At 38.0% G+C, this 18,167-nt stretch overlaps 3 protein-coding genes across 3 annotated transcripts; 2 read left to right on the top strand and 1 right to left on the bottom strand.

Annotated features, from left to right (window-relative positions):
* Positions 1-368: 368 nt before the first annotated feature.
* On the top strand, positions 369-1,313 carry OR52S29 (olfactory receptor family 52 subfamily S member 29). Its single transcript, NM_001391355.1, has one exon. The coding sequence runs from the start codon at positions 369-371 to the stop codon at positions 1,311-1,313; it is 945 nt and encodes a 314-aa protein (NP_001378284.1).
* Positions 1,314-6,735: 5,422 nt separating this feature from the next.
* On the top strand, positions 6,736-7,680 carry OR52AD3 (olfactory receptor family 52 subfamily AD member 3). Its single transcript, NM_001391354.1, has one exon. The coding sequence runs from the start codon at positions 6,736-6,738 to the stop codon at positions 7,678-7,680; it is 945 nt and encodes a 314-aa protein (NP_001378283.1).
* Positions 7,681-16,973: 9,293 nt separating this feature from the next.
* On the bottom strand, positions 16,974-17,924 carry OR52A28 (olfactory receptor family 52 subfamily A member 28). The gene has a single exon (NM_001391707.1). It carries the CDS (start codon positions 17,922-17,924, stop codon positions 16,974-16,976), a length of 951 nt encoding a protein of 316 aa, NP_001378636.1.
* Between the last annotated feature and the right edge of the window lie 243 nt (positions 17,925-18,167).

The following is an 18,167-nucleotide window of genomic DNA, read 5'->3' as shown; positions in this document are numbered from 1 at the left end:
GTTTCTGCCAAAACCTAATTTGGCCTAATGATTAACTCAAATTGTGAATTCAAAAAGTGGTGTTGAATTGTATTGTAAATAGATTTTAACAAGTTCTTTTTTTGTTTTGTTTTGTTTTTAACAAATTCATGAGATTCATGACTTGATTTACAGTACTTATTTTGTGTGTATTTGCATAGTTTTTGCCTAGTGTTACTAAGTCTTTTTTCACTCTACATTACAACTTTGAATGTTTTTTCACATGATGTTTTGGGGGCTTCCAGATTTGTTTTTCATTTGTTGTCAGATTTGGTTGTGATGATCTCGACAGAAAACTTTTGCCCTAAAAAAGAGGATTCCATCCACAAAAGACAGAGAGCAGAAGCACAATGGGACCAACCAATAAATCTCAAATATCTCCAAACACCTTCTTGCTGATGGGCATCCCAGGACTAGAGCACCTTCATGCCTGGATTGGGATTCCCTTTTGTTCCATGTACCTGGTGGCTGTGGTGGGGAACGTGACCATCCTGGCCGTGGTGAGGACAGAGCGAAGCCTCCATGAGCCCATGTTCCTCTTTCTGTGCATGCTCTCAGTCACTGATCTGGTCCTCTCCACATCTACACTGCCCCGCATGCTCTGTCTCTTCTGGTTTGGAGCCCATGACATTGCCTTTGATGCCTGTCTGACCCAAATGTTCTTCATCCATAGCTTTACTGCTATGGAATCAGGCTTCTTTTTGTCCATGGCCATTGATCGTTATGTGGCCATTTGTCATCCACTGCGCCATACCACCATTCTCACCCATGCTCGCATTGTCAAAATGGGAGCTTCTGTGGTACTCCGAGGAGTGGGTTTCTTTACTCCACATCCCATCCTGCTCAGGCAGCTGCCCTACTGCAGGACTAACATCATTGCCCACACCTACTGTGAGTTCATGGCTGTAGTGAAGCTGGCATGTGTGGACACAAGAGCCACCAAGCGTTACAGCCTCAGTGTGGCCTCTGTCATTGGTTCCTGTGATGGCTTTTTCATCGCTCTCTCTTATGTCCTAATCCTCCATGCAGTCTTTCGTCTTCCGTCACGTGAAGCAAGTCTTAAAGCTCTAGGCACATGTGGCTCCCATGTCTGTGTTATCCTCGTTTTATACTCCACAGCTGTCTTTACCTTCCTCACTCACCGCTTTGGTCACAACGTGGCCCCCCAAATTCATATCTTCGTTGCCAATATGTACCTTCTGGTACCACCTTTTCTTAACCCCATTGTTTATGGTATTAGGACCAAGAAAATTCGAGACCATGTCCTTGGTTCTCTAAGGGTAAAGGTTGCTTGATTGTGCTGAAATTGTTTGCAGAGATGGTGTCAGAATAGGAAAGGAAGAGTGCAAATAATTGATCCCTTTCTCATAACTGACATGAAATTTTCTTCCACTGGAATCAGACATTTTATCAGGTTTTAATAGGGAAGAGTAACCACACATAATGGAAATTCCTCAATTCTAACGAAACTAGTAAGCATGATGTATTTTGTGTGCACTTGGATTTTAGGGAGGTTACTTAGAACTTGATGAATTGGAAAGGGATCCCCTTCTGCTCCTTGCTGCTACTGATCTTCTACAGTGTAACTGGGGGTAATAGTTTATTTTCAAATAGGGAGTGATTAAAAAAGGGAAAACTCCCATGAGAGCTTCAGAAATTCCACATGAAAGTATCTCCAATTGGAAATTTAATGATTGCTGTCAATATTCTACAGAAGGGTCACTATAACAAGGTGGATGTCCTATGAATACAACAAATAGTAGTGCATTGTATTCACAAGAATTGACACAGAGGACAAGTGGTCAAACAGAAATGTGAAAAGTTCAACATTGCAATAATCAAGTCCACAGATATTTAAACATTGTATTGCTTGTAGAATATTCTCTCTCCATAAAGAATAACCTATGCCTGCTATTGTTTTATTAACTAGCATGAGGTTTCCTTAAATCTTCATCACAGAGTATCCTGAAAACAAAAATAGCTTTATATCTGATGCTAGGTACTTGGGAGCTTACCCAGAGTTTAGGCAGGAACACAGAGCTAGATTCAAATATGCTGGACTTTCAGATATCACACGTCCTTGTTAAAGGAAGAAGTCTGTTGTTACAAATAATAATTTACATTTTTTAGAGATTATGCTACTGGTGATATTGAAAATGAAATTATTAAAATGGATATAAAATATTTTAGTGGGAGAAATCCAAATAATTCCTCCTTAAAAAATATGATTGCTTCCTTCATTTCTTACCTTGCACAGGATGAAAATTGCTCTGGAGGCACTCAATAAATACACGCTGAACTTGATTGAATTGATGTTCTCCTTTTGTGATTTACTATCTGTAAAGTATTTATACCTTCTTTCTTTTCTCACCATTTCCTTCTTTTTAATCTAGGAACTTCATAGAGGCAAATATCTGGGCTGCCTCTCTCCATTCCTCTTCCTTAAACTGTAATAAATATCGTTGTTCAGGCTCTTATCATTTCCAATTTCAACAGTTTCAACAGTTTCCACCTGCATTTTCAAGGCAATAGATTTTAATTAACGGGTCCAATGCATCCTCTACATTGAGATCACAGTTATTCTCCTAAAAGTGAAAAAACACAAAACAAAGCTGATTGTGCCAGATCCGTGCAAGCTCCAGGATGGCAAAGCAAAGCTTTGTGAATTACCTTTCTCTTATTCTATATATCCCTTGCACTCTTTGTTTCATTCTCCCTGATGTTCCAGGGAGAGAGAATAAGATGTGTGAACATGTGTGGATCTTAAGATAGGAAGGGGCTTCATACATTCAAAGAACTGAAGGAAGTCCATTTGGTGGGCTAGAGTACAGAGAGTGAAGTGAAGAGAGTCTGAGTAAGGGTGGGATGGCAGCATGCAGGGGTGAGTAGGGCGTGCTAAGGATTCTCAATTTTACCGTAAAAACAAGAGGAAGACAATGAAAGTTTTATGCACAGGGATGACTCAATCAGGTTTGCATTTTATAATGATCATTGTGGCTGCAATGAGGAAAATGGGTTGAGACAATGACTGGAAAAAATGAAGACCTTTTAGGAGATTATAAAATTTTTCTAGAACAATATGATAAGAACTTCATTCAGGTTGGTAGCAATCACGATAGAAAAGAATGAAATTGATTTGAGTACCATGAATATACTTTAGGCTGTGGGACATGGCTTAATGAAGACTGACAAATTCCCAGGTTATATGAAAGTTTCTTACCCTTACAATATTATCCTAGGCCTAGAGTCTAGAGTGAATGATTGACGAAGAACCTTTGTGTGTGTGTGTGTGTGTGTGTGTGTGTGTGGTGTGCATTTATCCATATAAAAATATTTGAAGACCTGCCATTTGCCAGTCACTGGGGAGGTAATTGTGACCAGACATCTCCAATCATTATCTTCAAAATGTTTACATTTAACCACTTTCTCCGACAAAATAATTCTCAACAGTTTCTCCCCTGCTTTTACTCTCAAGTTGAGCTTCTGACTACTGCTGAGGGTCTTTCTGAAACTCAGTCTCTCCTAAACCTAGCATTGTCCAATATTTTCTTCTAGAGCTTCTCTCTTTTTTCTACTTTAATCGCACTTCTCTGTTTCTTTTTCTATATCTTATTACCAAACAATGGTCTTAATTTAGTCAATTAAAATTGTACTTAGTGCATACATTTTTTCCAGCTTTTTGTGGGTTCTAATTGCATCTAGGAAATCATGACTCCTATTTTCAGTTCAAGTTTTGCTTAAGGAGGACCCAAGCCCACTGGAAATTAAAATGATTTTAACTATTGATTTTAAAGCAAACTAGAGCAATTTGTATATAATTGTATAACATCTGCTCTTATCCACATGTGGTATCCTCAGTGATTGGCTCTGGGATTTGTTCCCCAGAATATCCAAGCCAAATAAAACTCTCGGCCTAACAAAGAGGCCACTGGGGACCCAGGAGGGCCAGGGCAAACCAGCATAAATCTGCCTCCAGTTCAGACACCCCATCTTATTCTGGACATCAACCGATCTTCCCCATACCTCAAGTGGATGGCTGCTTTGCTGGCCTCACCCCCACTGTGACTGGACTCGCAACCCTCTACAGGTATTACTCTAGGAAAGGGAGGAAAAGATAGAGGGAAAAGAGTAAAAAATCCTGAGATTCAAATTCTTGTAGGGAAAACATTCTGAAATCTTTTCATCTAAATACAATAATCAACAACATTTGTAAGGTCGCAGTTGGCATCTACCATCCTTAGAATGCCCAGTTACATTCTTTAGAAATTTTCTTTCTAATTTTTATACCTTGATTAATGATGTCTTTATTTATAATCAATGTTGATACAGTTATTGCTGGCAGTCATTCCTAATAGCTCACATGAAACTTTACATGCTGCTTAAAGTTCTAATATCTTAATGCCACCACCACATGGAGAATTTTCATCTATGATATTCCTGACAGATGGTAGTTCAATTTCTACCTGAAAACTCCCACTGATAGTGAACTTCTGGTTTCACAGGGTTGTCTTTTGTTTGAGTTTGTGGTAGGATCCTTTCCTTTATTGAACTAAAATTTACCTTTTAAAGTTTTTTTAGCGACTTTTATTTAGCCAGGTATCTGTCTCTGGTGACACTAAATGTTTTCTTCCCTCTAGCACATAGTGAATGTAAAAATACTTGAGGATAAGAATTCCAGCGCCATCAAACTTTCCTTCTTATGGTGTCAAGACTGTTTGTTATTTTCCTCACAGTTGCAGGAAACAAACCAAACAAAACAAACAGTATTTTTTGCATGTCTCAAACTTTGTACCTCACAGAAAAAGAAGAAAGTGTTCACCAAAGCATTCAAAGAATTATGCCAGAAACATTGCATGTTTTATACAATGTTGGAATTTAATGATGGATTTAATCCTCACAGCAATCTTTGATAGGTAAGCCTCATCTTTCTTTTGAGATGAGGAAATGAGGCTCAAAGCCTTGAACAACTTGGACAGGTCACATAAAATAGGTGGCAGGGCTGAGATCGTATCCCAGACATTTGCTATCTCAAAGACTTTGCAATTTTCACTATACCAAGTTACTTCCAGGAGACCTGCCAATCATTCAGCTATAGTGTACCTTTTACCAAATGCAGTTGATATATGAAATCCTTAGATATGGATAACTCAATTTATGATGTATAAATGCTCAAATAGTATTTTAGCAGATGTGCCACTCTGTTTTGGGCTCTTAAATATTTAGAGAAAATCATTTAGCAAAAGAGATGAGTAATCCACGTTTATCAACAACTAAAACAAAAAAAAGGACACAATATTAATATTAGTATATTTTTATTTTTTTAAATAGCTTTGTGTTACATTTTCATTCTTTTATTTTAAGGTTTTATTGAAACTTTTTTTTCTGTAGTTACCTTTTACAAATATTATTTAGGTAATATTTCTAACAAAATCTGGAGTCTAAATTTTAATAGTGAAATAATTTCAATCGTATATTAATAACAAAAAAGTCTTATTCCTATATCTTGTTTTTGTTTTTATTATATGCTTGTTTGGTTTTGCCTTTTATTATATTGATTGAGTATACTCTCTAATCAATAGCCTTCCTCAAATAATTTGTAAATTTGTAAATATGTACTGTATTTCTTTTCTTTTCGTTTTCTAAGATTGACACCTGAGCTAAGATCTGTTGCCAATCTTCTTTTTTTTTTCCCTCCTCTTCTTCTCCCCAAAGCTCCCCAGTACATAGTTGTATATTCTAGTTGTGAGTGCCTCTGGTTGTGGTATATGGGACTCCGCCTCATCATGGCTCGATGAGCGGTGCCATGTCCACGCCCAGGATCTGAGCCAGCAAAACCCTGGACCGCTGAAGCGGAGCACACGACCTTAACCACTCAACCGTGGGGCCACCCCCTGTGCTGTATTTCTATTCAAGTAGTTATGTAGGTTAAAATATTTAACAAATACAATAGTCATTTCTATAGAAATATGTATTACAATTAACCTCTAAACTACACTCTCCATAAAAACACATAAATACTCATATATACAGAAGACCATTAATTTGCCTTTACTTTTACCCACTCCCCAACCACACTTTATTGAGTAATCTGGAACTTTAATAATAAATTATCTATTGAGGCATTTTTGTGCTCCACTTTTGTCATCCAGTATATGTTATTTCTCTAGAGTACCATCATGCTTTTCAAGTATAAGGTCAGTAGATTTCCTAGGTTCTTTGTCAAAATCAACAAACACTCCAGAGAAGAATCTCAAAGCACCAAGACCAACCTCAAGAACTGTGGACCCTGGGATGAGGAAATCCAACTTTCTCATCTAGCTTGTCCATACCCCCACCTCCTGCTTGTAATGTTGAAAATATTAAGTCTCCTGCCAGGTCCTGCTGTGTGGGAAAAATCCTACAGGATTGCACAAATTGAATATCAAATGGGATCAGAGCAACAGGAGAATCTCAACTATAGAGTTGATATGTTTTATTCAGAATTTATCCCTGAGACTACTTCTCCTTCTTGCAGAGAAAGTAGGCTGGGATTATCCCCCCGCCTTACCCCAAGTAGCTAAAACATTCATTTGATCATGAGCTGACAAAGTATAATCATGATTATCACTGTAAACTGCTATAATACCCAGCATTTTCGGTGCAAATGATGCAGTGATTTCAAAATGTGTCTTGTTTCTTTCTCTGTAGGAATCAGACCTTGGGGAGCACAGGTTAGGGATGTCCTCTTGCAACAACTCCATTTCTCAGCCCTTGATATTTGTACTAGCTGGAATTCCTGGCCTAGAATCTTCCCATGGCTGGTTCTCTATTCCTTTTTTCTTGGTATTTGTCATTACAGTCCTTGGCAATACCACCATCTTATGCATCATACAGGTGGAAAAGAGTCTTCATGAGCCCATGTTTCTCCTTCTGGCTATGCTTTCAGTTGTTGACCTGTCCCTGGTCAGTGTCATTGTGCCCCGCATGCTGGGTATCTTCTGGATGAAGGCCAAAGAAATCAGCTTCAATGCCTGCCTCACACAGATGTTTTTCATTCCTTCCTTTTATGTCATGGAGTCTGGGATCCTCCTCGCCATGGCTTTTGACAGATTTGTGGCTATCTGGTATCCTCTGAGATATACAACCATCCTTGCTAAGAACATGCTTGTGAAGATGGCATTGGCTGTCATGGCAAGAGCAGTGGCGGTACTGACCCCAGTACCCATCCTGGCAAAAAGACTGGAAAGCTTCCAAACCCACATCATTGCTTACTCCTACTGTGCCTACATGGCTGTGGTGCAGATAGCCTGTGGAGACATCTCTGACCACATTGTCTATGGCCTCATGGTTATTGTAGCATCTGTGGGATTTGATCTGTTTTTTATCATTCTGTCATATGGCCTGATCCTCCATGCTGTCTTTCAGATGCCCTCTTGGGAGGCACGGGGTAAAGCTCTCAGCACGTGTGGCTCTCATCTTTGTGTCATTGCTCTCTTTTATTCTCCTGTTGTCTTCTCTGTGCTGGCCCAGATTTTAGGCTATCATATGGCTCCCTATCTACAGATCATTATTGACAATCTCTACTTCCTGCTGCCTCCCATGGTCAATCCCTTGATTTATGGGGCCCGGACCAAGCAAATGCGCGAGTGGGTGCTACGAATCCTCCACTGTCATGGAAACTGAGGTTGAAACCTGAGGTGGACAGGAGACTTGGGAATATGGAGCTGGAAACGATGTTAGGTTGGAGGTAGAGATAATTCCTGCCAGATTCGGGCTACTTATGGAAAGGAATAACCAAGTCAAGAGAAGGATTCAGTCCTAAGGTAACTGGGGCATGTTGTTTCCATTGGGATGTAGTGTCATGAAACCCTGATGACCAGAATCCTCCCCAAATGCTTATGCAAGTAATAAAATGGGAGAACATTTTGTTATCAATTTTATTGTTTATCTAATCATATCACTTAATATAAATTGAAAGTACAATTTTTCAAATAAAGTAAAAACGAATTTAAGAATATATTCTCAAGTCCTGTGGGCAAAAATAATTGTCCAAAGATATTTGTTGATTTAGCGATTTTTCTTCCACATTTTTTTCTTAGATATTTCACCAACACAGAAATATTTCCACAGTTATGTTTCAGATAGGTCAGTAATACAGAGCTATATATCATGGAAAATAATCCTAACGGAAACAAACATGTATAAATATCCATGATGATATCAATGAGTAACGAGCTGCTTTTCAGTTTGAAGGGTTTTAATAGAGAAGAGTCACCTTTAGAGAGTTACAATTAGTGTCAGAATATGGAACCAATGCACGAAAGATTGTATTTGAAAAGTAAGCATTTTACAAATCAAATAATAATGACCTAAAGAAGCTATTATTTTTCTAGCTTCATGCTTTCCCTTCCACTTAACTGACCTCATACGTTTTCACAAATTCAAGATAACTAAATTTGTATCTCAAACCATGAATTATGTCTGTGTTCCAGAAAACATATTGCAACAGCCTCATGAACCACTTTTCATATACATCACAAACTTACAGGTTTCTAAACTAAGCTCAATCTCCCTGCCAACTAGATTGTCCCTCTATATTCCTCATTTTGGTACATATGACTTGAGTTAAATTTAAAACCTTGGAATTATTGAATTATTTTTATTTCCATCTCTTCATCCAACCAATCACTGACATTTCTGTGTACATTTCCTCCATTTTCTACCTCAGATTTTATCATTTTCAATCTCTGTATTGCAAAATTCTTCCAACTAACCTTTCCATATTGAATCTCTCTCATAGTCAAAGTTGTCATTAACACTACAACTGGAATTCTCTTTCCCAAACAAATATCTCATTTTACTCACTTAAAATATTCAACAGCCTGTTCCTCAGGATAAAGTCTTAGCTCCATAGCATGGCATTCGAGTTATTGCATTACTTGGCTCCAGTCTACAGTGGCAGGTGCTTTATTCTCACTAAATCATAGTACAGGCATCAATCCAGGCAAACCTGAATGCTTTGCTTGTAAAGAAATTGCACATTTCTTGCTACTTTAGCTCATTCTTTGTGATATTTGGGAGGCATTTTCCCTCGATCTTTCTTACTCAAAATACTGCCTACCTCAAGACATTTCCTTCAATTTGTTTTCCTTAATACCTGTCCTCAAACAATATCAATGAAACCTTTATGTACTGCCGGATACTTTAGGCTTCTTTGACATTCATTTGTCTATGATCTTTTCTGTACCTCAGATATTAGTCTACATTCCTTGTCATTGCTCTTACACTGACATTTCTCTAAGATCAAGATCCATGTGCAGAAATTGGATTTTGTGCTGTACATAAACAGGCTCTATACTCATATCCTAATCTTTAAAAAATCTTATTAAACACCAACTCATAAACCAACTGACCTGGAGATGAAAATCATACCATTCTCTCATCCCTAATGTTCATAGTTTAAATATCCAGGTCTACATGGAACAAATTTCACACTGATAATTATTTCACACAAACATACACAAAGGTAGGCACTTTTTCTTTCATATACATACTTCAAATCATCTTATTTATCTATAAACATCTCTCTCTCAGTCTGTCTCCAATATGCTGTCATATTTATATACATTCATACACCTCACTTGAGATGTGCATGCATTCATGAGAAAATATATACACACATGTCTGATATAATATCAGTTACAGCAATAAATATGCAAAACCACTCTTAATCTCTTCACAGTTGCCTGCATCAGTTTTCAGAGACATAAATTTGCTCAAATAAATTGATGACTCCTCTCAGAATGCTACTACCACATGCCTTGTATCAACTTTTAGGGCATCTTATGCAGTACTTCCTCTGTAGGCCTTCCTTGACCTCCCCCTTCTTCTTTTTCTCTACTCTACATTGGGTTCATTTTCAATGGTCTCTAGTGTCACCTAATCTTTTCTCAGTCATAACATATATCACACAATATGATAATTGTCTCTTTACATGATATTTTTCTATAGTAAAATTAACATTTTGTCTATCCTTGTTTTTATAGTATCTTGAATTTCCATGGTTTATAATACAAGTTTAATAAATATTTGTTGAATAGGTTAAGTCCCATTTCAGATAGCATTTCTGACGAAGCAACAAGATAATAAAAGAATGCAAGGACTTACGCTTTCAGTCCATCCACTAAAAATAAAAGAAAGGAGGGAGCAAAAGAGACAGAGAGAGGGAGAGATGAGGAAGGAAGAGAGGGAGAGATGGAGAAAGAAAGAGGAAGGAAGGGAGGGAGAGGAAAAGAGAAGGTAGGAGAGGGACAGAGGGAGGGAGAAAAATAAACATTTTGTTTGCCTGACCGACATTCTTCTCCTTGAGGATCCTTTCATAATGAAATCTCTTCAACTCCATTTAAGGCATGTTTTTTCACCTTCAGTGAACCAATGTGTTCCCTCAAGTATAATTCTCCTCCTCAATTATTAAGGTTATCTTTTGCTACATTATAAATGATTACAAAATTTAGAGTTTTGGGTTTCGTGGATTCACATGGTTTTATGACAAAAATGGGATGGGGCTGGAATCTTCTGAAGGTTCAGTAAGGATGAACATCCAATATGGCTTCTTCACTGACAAGCCTGGTGCCTCAGCACTCCTCCCTTTCAGGTCTTCCAGAGGTAAAAAGCAGAAGCTGTTAGGCTAGATATGGTCTATACCCAAGACTTACACAGCATCATTTCTGTAGTATTCTATTGCTCAAAGCAATCAAAAGGTTTTACCAAATTCGAGAAGTTGAGAAGTAGACTCAATTCCTGATGATTACTTTGCAGAAGAACACGGGGTTTGGAAGATACTATTATAGTCATTTTTGACAAATCCAGTCTGACATCGTTCTCTCTCTTGCTACAACAATTCGCATCCCTCTCATATGCAACATACACTCACATCTCCTCCAAACTTCCAAATCTCATCCAATTATGGCATTAGTACAGACTTTCATAATCTAAATCATGTCCAGATGAAGGTGAGGCTTCATGGGTGTGGTTTCTTCGATATAGTTTGAGTGTGGTTCCCCTTTCTCTGAAAACCTGTTAACTAAAGATATAAGTTATCTGCCTCTCACACTGATAACCTACAATGTTAATACAGCAATAAGAAAACTGCAAGAACACTTACATTCCGAAAGAGGGAGAAATATGGGACACAGTTAATGGTCCATAGCATACTGAAATCTACCTAGGCACATGTTGCCACCTTCTTGATTAGTACCCTATCTGCTCCTTGAGGACAATAATCTGCTTCTCTGTGGTTCTTGGCTTAACTGCCTGGGATCTAGGCTCTGTACTTTGAGTCATCATTTGTTTTCTGAAAGAAGTGGTCCAAGTTTTCGTCTCATCTTTCTAAGCCTATATCTTGGGGCCTTCAATGACCCTTTTTATTTTGAGCTATCTCTGTCCTTTTCACTCTAACTTGGCAGTTCTTCTGACAAATAACAGGTTTTAAATTTAAAAATTCACACTTTTATCCAGAGGCTAGTGCTTCCTTTAAGAGTGAATAATGTATATAGAAAAAGTGAATGAGAGACAGATTTTATTCAAACTCAGAAATATCTGAAAACTTTATGCTTTCTATGACTTCTACTTGAAAATTAAACACTTTTTAAACTCATCTTGCTCTGTACATATTTTATTACTTGTGGCACTTTCAACATTCCTTCTGGAAATTTCCTTCATGAAATCCATTGGTTTATTAGGTATATTTTTTATTTTCTACCTTAACAAAAGTGACAGCTTTGTCAGTTGCTCCACTATCAGAAAGCACAGATCCCTTTTTTCTCTAGTATACAATAACAATTTTGTCACTACTTAAAGCCTTCCTTAACAGTTTCATTGGTACTCTACAAGCTTCTTTCCATCTATTCTCAAAGTCAATGCTGCATATTTTAAGTTTATGTTACTACAGAATCCAACTCTTGACACCATTTTTTCTTACATTTAAGTATTGTTAACATTTAAACATTAAAGCCCCAACATTTAATGGCTTTAAATTATATTTTATGATGTTTTTTCTCAACTGTGTGGACTCAACTGTGTAGCTCTCACTTGGAGTATCCCAGGGCTTGACGCTCAAGGCTTCTTCTTCACTCATATGTCAGTCACCTCGGTCCACCTCTACACTGACTCCTGTTCCATCAGAGTAGAACCCAGAGGGTTCTTACATGGTGGCACGAAAATTACAAAAGCTATGATAGCAGTTAAGAACTCTGCCAAGAACTGACACAGGTTGACTTCTACTTTATTCATAGCAGTTGTAGGGTCTCAAATTTATTGAAAGGTATAGAGGAGAGTCCATTCTTGGTGAAGAAGTGGCAAGATCACACAACAGAAGAGTATGTGATATGGAACATACAGTTATAGCCATGCTTGGAAAATACAATTTGCCAACTTTCTTTTACTTCCATCATAAATGATTCTTCAGTTTCTTTTTTCCTCAGGTTCTATGTTATGTTCCCAAACAACTCCATCATTGCTCCGCAATGATTATTTTCTAGTGCTCCCCACGTTAGCTCTCATGCATATAGTCTGCTCTCAATTTTGTGACTTAGGTTTTTTTTTCTCTAGAGATTCCAAGATAGCCAAAACACCTTGGCTTATGCATACAGAGATTTATAGGGATTCACGAGAGCCAGGAGACACCAGCACACATCTCTTACTTTTCAAGACATGCCATAATCTGCATGACAGCAGTTTCCTCCCAGAACTCAAGAGCTTAGCTTAGCTTCTGGCTCCTGCTCCATTGTGAAAAGACTCTCAATGCACTCCAGGTGCTGTTCCAGAAAAAAAGGTGGGTTGGGCAAAAGCATGGAATGATAAGTCATATAGAGGAAAGAAGTACTCAGATATTTTCACCAATTAAATATTCTGACAACCTTTCATTCAACAGTTCACATTCCCACGTGCCAAAAATAATTACAGTCACAGTTGGCATCTGCCAATAATAAAATTCTTTGGAATATGGTGTCTTTCCACTTTATGTGCTGTGAATGGGTAGCGTCTTTACTTAGAATTAATGGAAGTAAATTTATTGCTGATGATTGTTCCTCATAGATTAGATTCAACCCAGCCAGTGGTACTTACAGCTATTATGATATTCTTCTAATACCATCTTCTACATGAAGACCATCTTTAAATAGGATTGTTCACTTACAATTTGAAAATGTTCTTTGATGGAGAGCTTTTTTTTTTTTGAGGAAGATTAGCCCTGAGCTAACATCTGCTGCCAATCCTCCTCTTTTTGCTGAGGAAGACTGGCTCTGAGCTAACATCCGTGCCCATCTTCCTCTACTTTATATGTGGGATGCCTGCCACAGCATGGCTTGACAAGCGGTGCACAGGTCCACACTCAGAATCTGAACTGGTTAACCCCAGGCCAGCATAGCGGAACATGCGAACTTATCTGCTGTGCCACTGGGCCAGCCCGGGTAGAGAGCTATTTTTTCACACAAATATGTTTTTATTTTGAGGACAGTGTGCTTCCATCGAGTTCTTAGCAATAATAAGCTAAAATTTACCTTTTCCTTCTCATCTGCTCCTGCAATATATAAAATCTGGTGGCCAAAAAAGAAATATATTTTGTCCAGCACATTCTTCTTATAATTAAAGAGACAGTTACCAGAGCCTTCAAATTCTATTTTCATAATGATAAGAATTCTAAGTTTTTTAATAACTCCATCACTTTTAATTCAGGAAACAAATTTTAAAAAATGTGTAATTTGTAAATTACAGATTTTTCTACCTCACAGTCAGGAAAGAACATTGGTAGTTTTTCAGTGTCAATTAGATACAAGACTAAGTTATGCCATTTAATTCTTATATCAGAATTGCAAGATTTGTATTATGTCCTTTTTGTCCGTTGAGGAAATTAAAGCATAAAGCTTAAAACTTGACCAAGGGCACATCTAATAAGTGGCAGAGTTCTGACTGTATCTCATATATGCAGTACTTCAAAGCCTTTGATCTTTGAGTTATACCAGCTGACCTTCCTGAATACATTATCATTTAGCCACGGTGTGCCTTGTACTAAGTACAGCTAACATATAAAGCACCTTGATCAGATTAATGTCATCAACCAAGCACAATACTGTACTAGTCTTTAAACCTCTGGGACACTGTCATTTTGACTCTCAAACAGTTTAAAATCAACTAGAAAGGAAAAATAATCAAAATATGTATAATATGATACCACTTTGTTATTTTTAATGAAAATGTGCACTGTTGGTGGCAATATAAATTTGTATAACCAGTAGGGAAAACGCTATGGGAAGTTCTTCCAAAAATTATGAATAAAACTATCATTTGATCCGGTAATCTCACTTTTGGATATATATCCAAAGGAAATGAAGACAGGATATTGAAGAGATATCAAAACCCCCATATTCAGTACAACATTATTCACAGTTGTCAGATATGGAAACAACCTAAGTGTCCCTCAACGGAGGAACAGATAAAGAATATGTGATTTACATATATATACCACACACACACACACACACACACAATGGAATATGATTCAACCATGAGAAAGAAGGACTTCCTGCTGTTTGTAACAACATGGATGGACCCTGAGGGCATTATGTTAAGTGAAATAAATCAGGAGAGAAAGACAAATACTGTATGATACCACTTATATGTGGAATCTAAAAAAGCCAAACTCATAGAAACAGAGAGGAAAATGGTGGTTTCTAGGACCTGGGGGATAGAGGAAAAGGGGAGATGTTGGTCAAAGAGCACAAACTTCGAGTTATAGAATGACAGGTTCTTAGGATCTAATGTACATTATAGTGAGTATAGTTAACAATACTGTATTATCTGCACACATTGGAAAGCTGGTGTTTTCAATTGCTCTTCTAAACAACTGGCATTTAATTTAGAACTCTTGCCATAAATCTTAGACTGTTTGGTCCCTGATGTCACTGTGTTAATTCTCTTGCAAGACTGATTTCATACAGTATAGGGATCCTTTCCCTGGAACACAGTCCATGGTGCATCGAGTAGTGTCCTATACCCTGTCTACCTCTCTGTGAGATCATGAAGGAACTTAGACGATGCCTTCTCGTTTATGTTTTTTACGTTTCCCCAACAAAATATTTTTTTCTTTTTAGTTACATTTTTAAAAGACTGTCCATATACCCTCAATCGGCTCCATAAATTGCCTGTAGACAGACCCTGTTCATTCCAATGGATTCCCATGACTCTTTGTCTGTGACTCCCCTCTGTTCTGGAAAGCATGTTCTGTCCATGAGTGGAACATATGAGAATTGCTGGGAAGGTGATATTTCAAGAGTGGCCACATAACAGTAAGAGATGAGGATTGCTGGATAAATACCCCATGTCTCTAACTCCGTGTTGGATCAGTTTGGAGGTACGTTTCTTACATTTTTTTCGAGTATCCTTCTCAAGAAGGAGCTCTTGTAATCCACAGCAGTAACCTGCTCAGTCACGCACACTTTATTGGCTTTCTCCCCTTCACTGTCTTACTTACTTACTCCCTCACAAGTTTTTTTCTTAGATCAACTCCCAAATACACAACATACACTAGAATTCTTGCTTTGGTTTTCTTTTGGGAGAACCCTTGACAGGGCATTCTTATGTCATACTCATGTTTATAGGTTGAGAACATCATAAGGTAAACTTTAATCTTCTGTTCCTGTTCTAAGAAATAGTATAAGTCATTAGCTTGGCCATTGAGGGGAAGAATACAAACTACTGTGGTAAATGGAGAAACTGACTAAGTTAAGATTCTTGGTGTTCATGTAGTGGTAATGATGGTGGTGCATGTGCTCTCTAGCCATAGACACAGGAAGCTCTGATATGAAAGGAGGACTAAGGGAGATACAGCAAACTTCAAAGTCTCAGATTTTCTTCACTAGCTTGTAAGCCCTTTGAGCTATAAAGATAAGAAAAATGGGAGATAAGAAGCTGTTTCATGTCCCTCATCAGAGAACAGTGCTTTGATTAATGGATTACATCTCAAAACTTTTAAACTATTACCTAATGACCTTTTGGGGGGAAAAAACTTCACAGTGACTTGCAATACCACACACACAGAGACCCTTCCAAAGCCATCACAGGCACTGCTAGTCAATGGCAACTCTGAAAAGTAGAAGTGTTCACTTACCCAATAAAAAGACTATATGCTATATTCGTGCAGTTAAATAATGCCAAGTACCACATTATTGAGATATTAATACATAATTCTCTACTGCAGAATGATTTGTATATTTTGATCACTGCTAAAGGCACATATGAGCCTGCTTCTTATGAATCGAGCACTCAGGGAGGTCAGATTCACACACGTCTGCACATACTTCTTCACATCCAAGTGAGTTATGTTGATAGTGTTTTAAAAACGTAGAATTATGGCTAATATCATTTCATCATCTTAAGCAAAAGGCATTATTCAAATCTCACATGACTTCCTATATGGGGTTTTTCTCTGATTTCTTCTAAAATTTAAATTAGTTACTTCTCATATGTGAAAATGAATCTTTTGTTCTTATCTTACCAGGGCCTAAGTAACATCAAATTACACTTGCTCATTATTTTTATATTGTCACTATGCTATGAGCTTTTGAAATCATGGAATATGTTTTTGACATTGTTACACATCCAAAGGATAAACTGTCTCTTGGTATTGCGTAAAGACACAATAGATATGCAGATATGGAAGGAAGAAAAAAACAAGAAAGAATGATGAAAGAAAGGAAAACAAAAAGAAAAGATAAGGGAAGAAGGGAAGGGAGAAATGGGATGATAGGAATTTATGAGATATATATACATTTTTTTCACCCAAGTTTATCTCATATTCTGATTGCTTTTATTTTAGGAATATAAGTTCTTTAAGGGAGAACACTATAACGTAAAAGTGTCACCAAGATAGATATAGTACAAGGAGTTTCTATCTTAAGGAAGGTCGTGTTATTTTTGGATTATTGCCATGTGTCTGGCTTCAGAATACAAATCTGAGCAGCCCGTTTGCGGATCTCCTTGGTCTTCACACCATAGACAATGGGGTTAAGTGCAGGAGGCACAAGCAGATAGGTGGTAGACAAGAGGATATGGGCATAGGGTGATACATGTCCAAAACGGTGGCTAAAGAAGGAAAAGAAAGCAAGGATATAAAACTCCAAGAATATGACAATATGGGCAGTACAAGTGTTGAATGCTTTGAGTCGTGTCTCCTTCTGGGGAAGACGAAAAACAGCATGAAAAATCAGAACATAGGAGATGAAGACAAAGATCATGTCAAAACCTAGAATTGCAAAAGCCACAAAGAGCCCATATGATTTGTTAACATGGACGTTTTCTGCAGCCAGCTTGACCACAGCCATGTGCTCACAGTAGGAATGCACAATAACCACAGATTGGAAAAACTGCAGTCGTTTGAGTAAAATGGGTAAAATCCCAACAAGGACAGTTGTCCGGATTGCCACCATCAGTAGGATCCGAACTAGGAAGAGAGGTGTGAGGATGGATGTGTGCCTCAAAGGATCACAGATGGCAACATAGCGGTCAAAGGCCATGGCCAATAGGATGCCAGATTCCATGCCCTGCAAGGCATGGATGAAGAAGAGCTGGGTGAGGCAAGTGTCAAAAGCCATGGAGCAAGAGCCAAACCAGAAAATGGCCAACATCTTCGGAACAATGGCTGCACAGAGACCTAGGTCAGTGGCTGCCAGCACTGCCAGGAAGATGTACATGGGCTGATGAAGACTGCGTTCTGTAGGGATGATGATTAACAGGAAGATGTTCCCCATCAGAGCCACCAGGCACACGCCGAGGAAGAGAAATCCAATCCAAAACTGCATATGTTCTAGTCCAGGGATTCCAATGAGGGTCACTGTCTTTGGGTTCAGATATGACATGTTAATAGATCTCATCAGGCTGATAAATCCTTCCCTCACCACTAATTCTGACACTTACTCAGAGAAAATTATGGATGGTCAGGAAGAAGGGAATTATCCTCATCAGTTCTTCTGGAGCATGAAAAACGTGGATGGAAATGCGGCCATGTGACTTCGAATCTTTGGGAATCAATTTGCCGGTATCGGAATAGAATTCTTAGATATTTTTTCCAAAAGCTAACGTAGATGTTTGTAGATGAATCTTGCATTTATTACCTA

Source organism: Equus caballus, chromosome 7, assembly GCF_041296265.1.
Source record: "Equus caballus isolate H_3958 breed thoroughbred chromosome 7, TB-T2T, whole genome shotgun sequence".
Taxonomy (NCBI): domain Eukaryota; kingdom Metazoa; phylum Chordata; class Mammalia; order Perissodactyla; family Equidae; genus Equus; species Equus caballus.
Note: the sequence above shows the minus strand (reverse complement) of the source record. Positions and strands in the feature narration are given on the sequence as shown.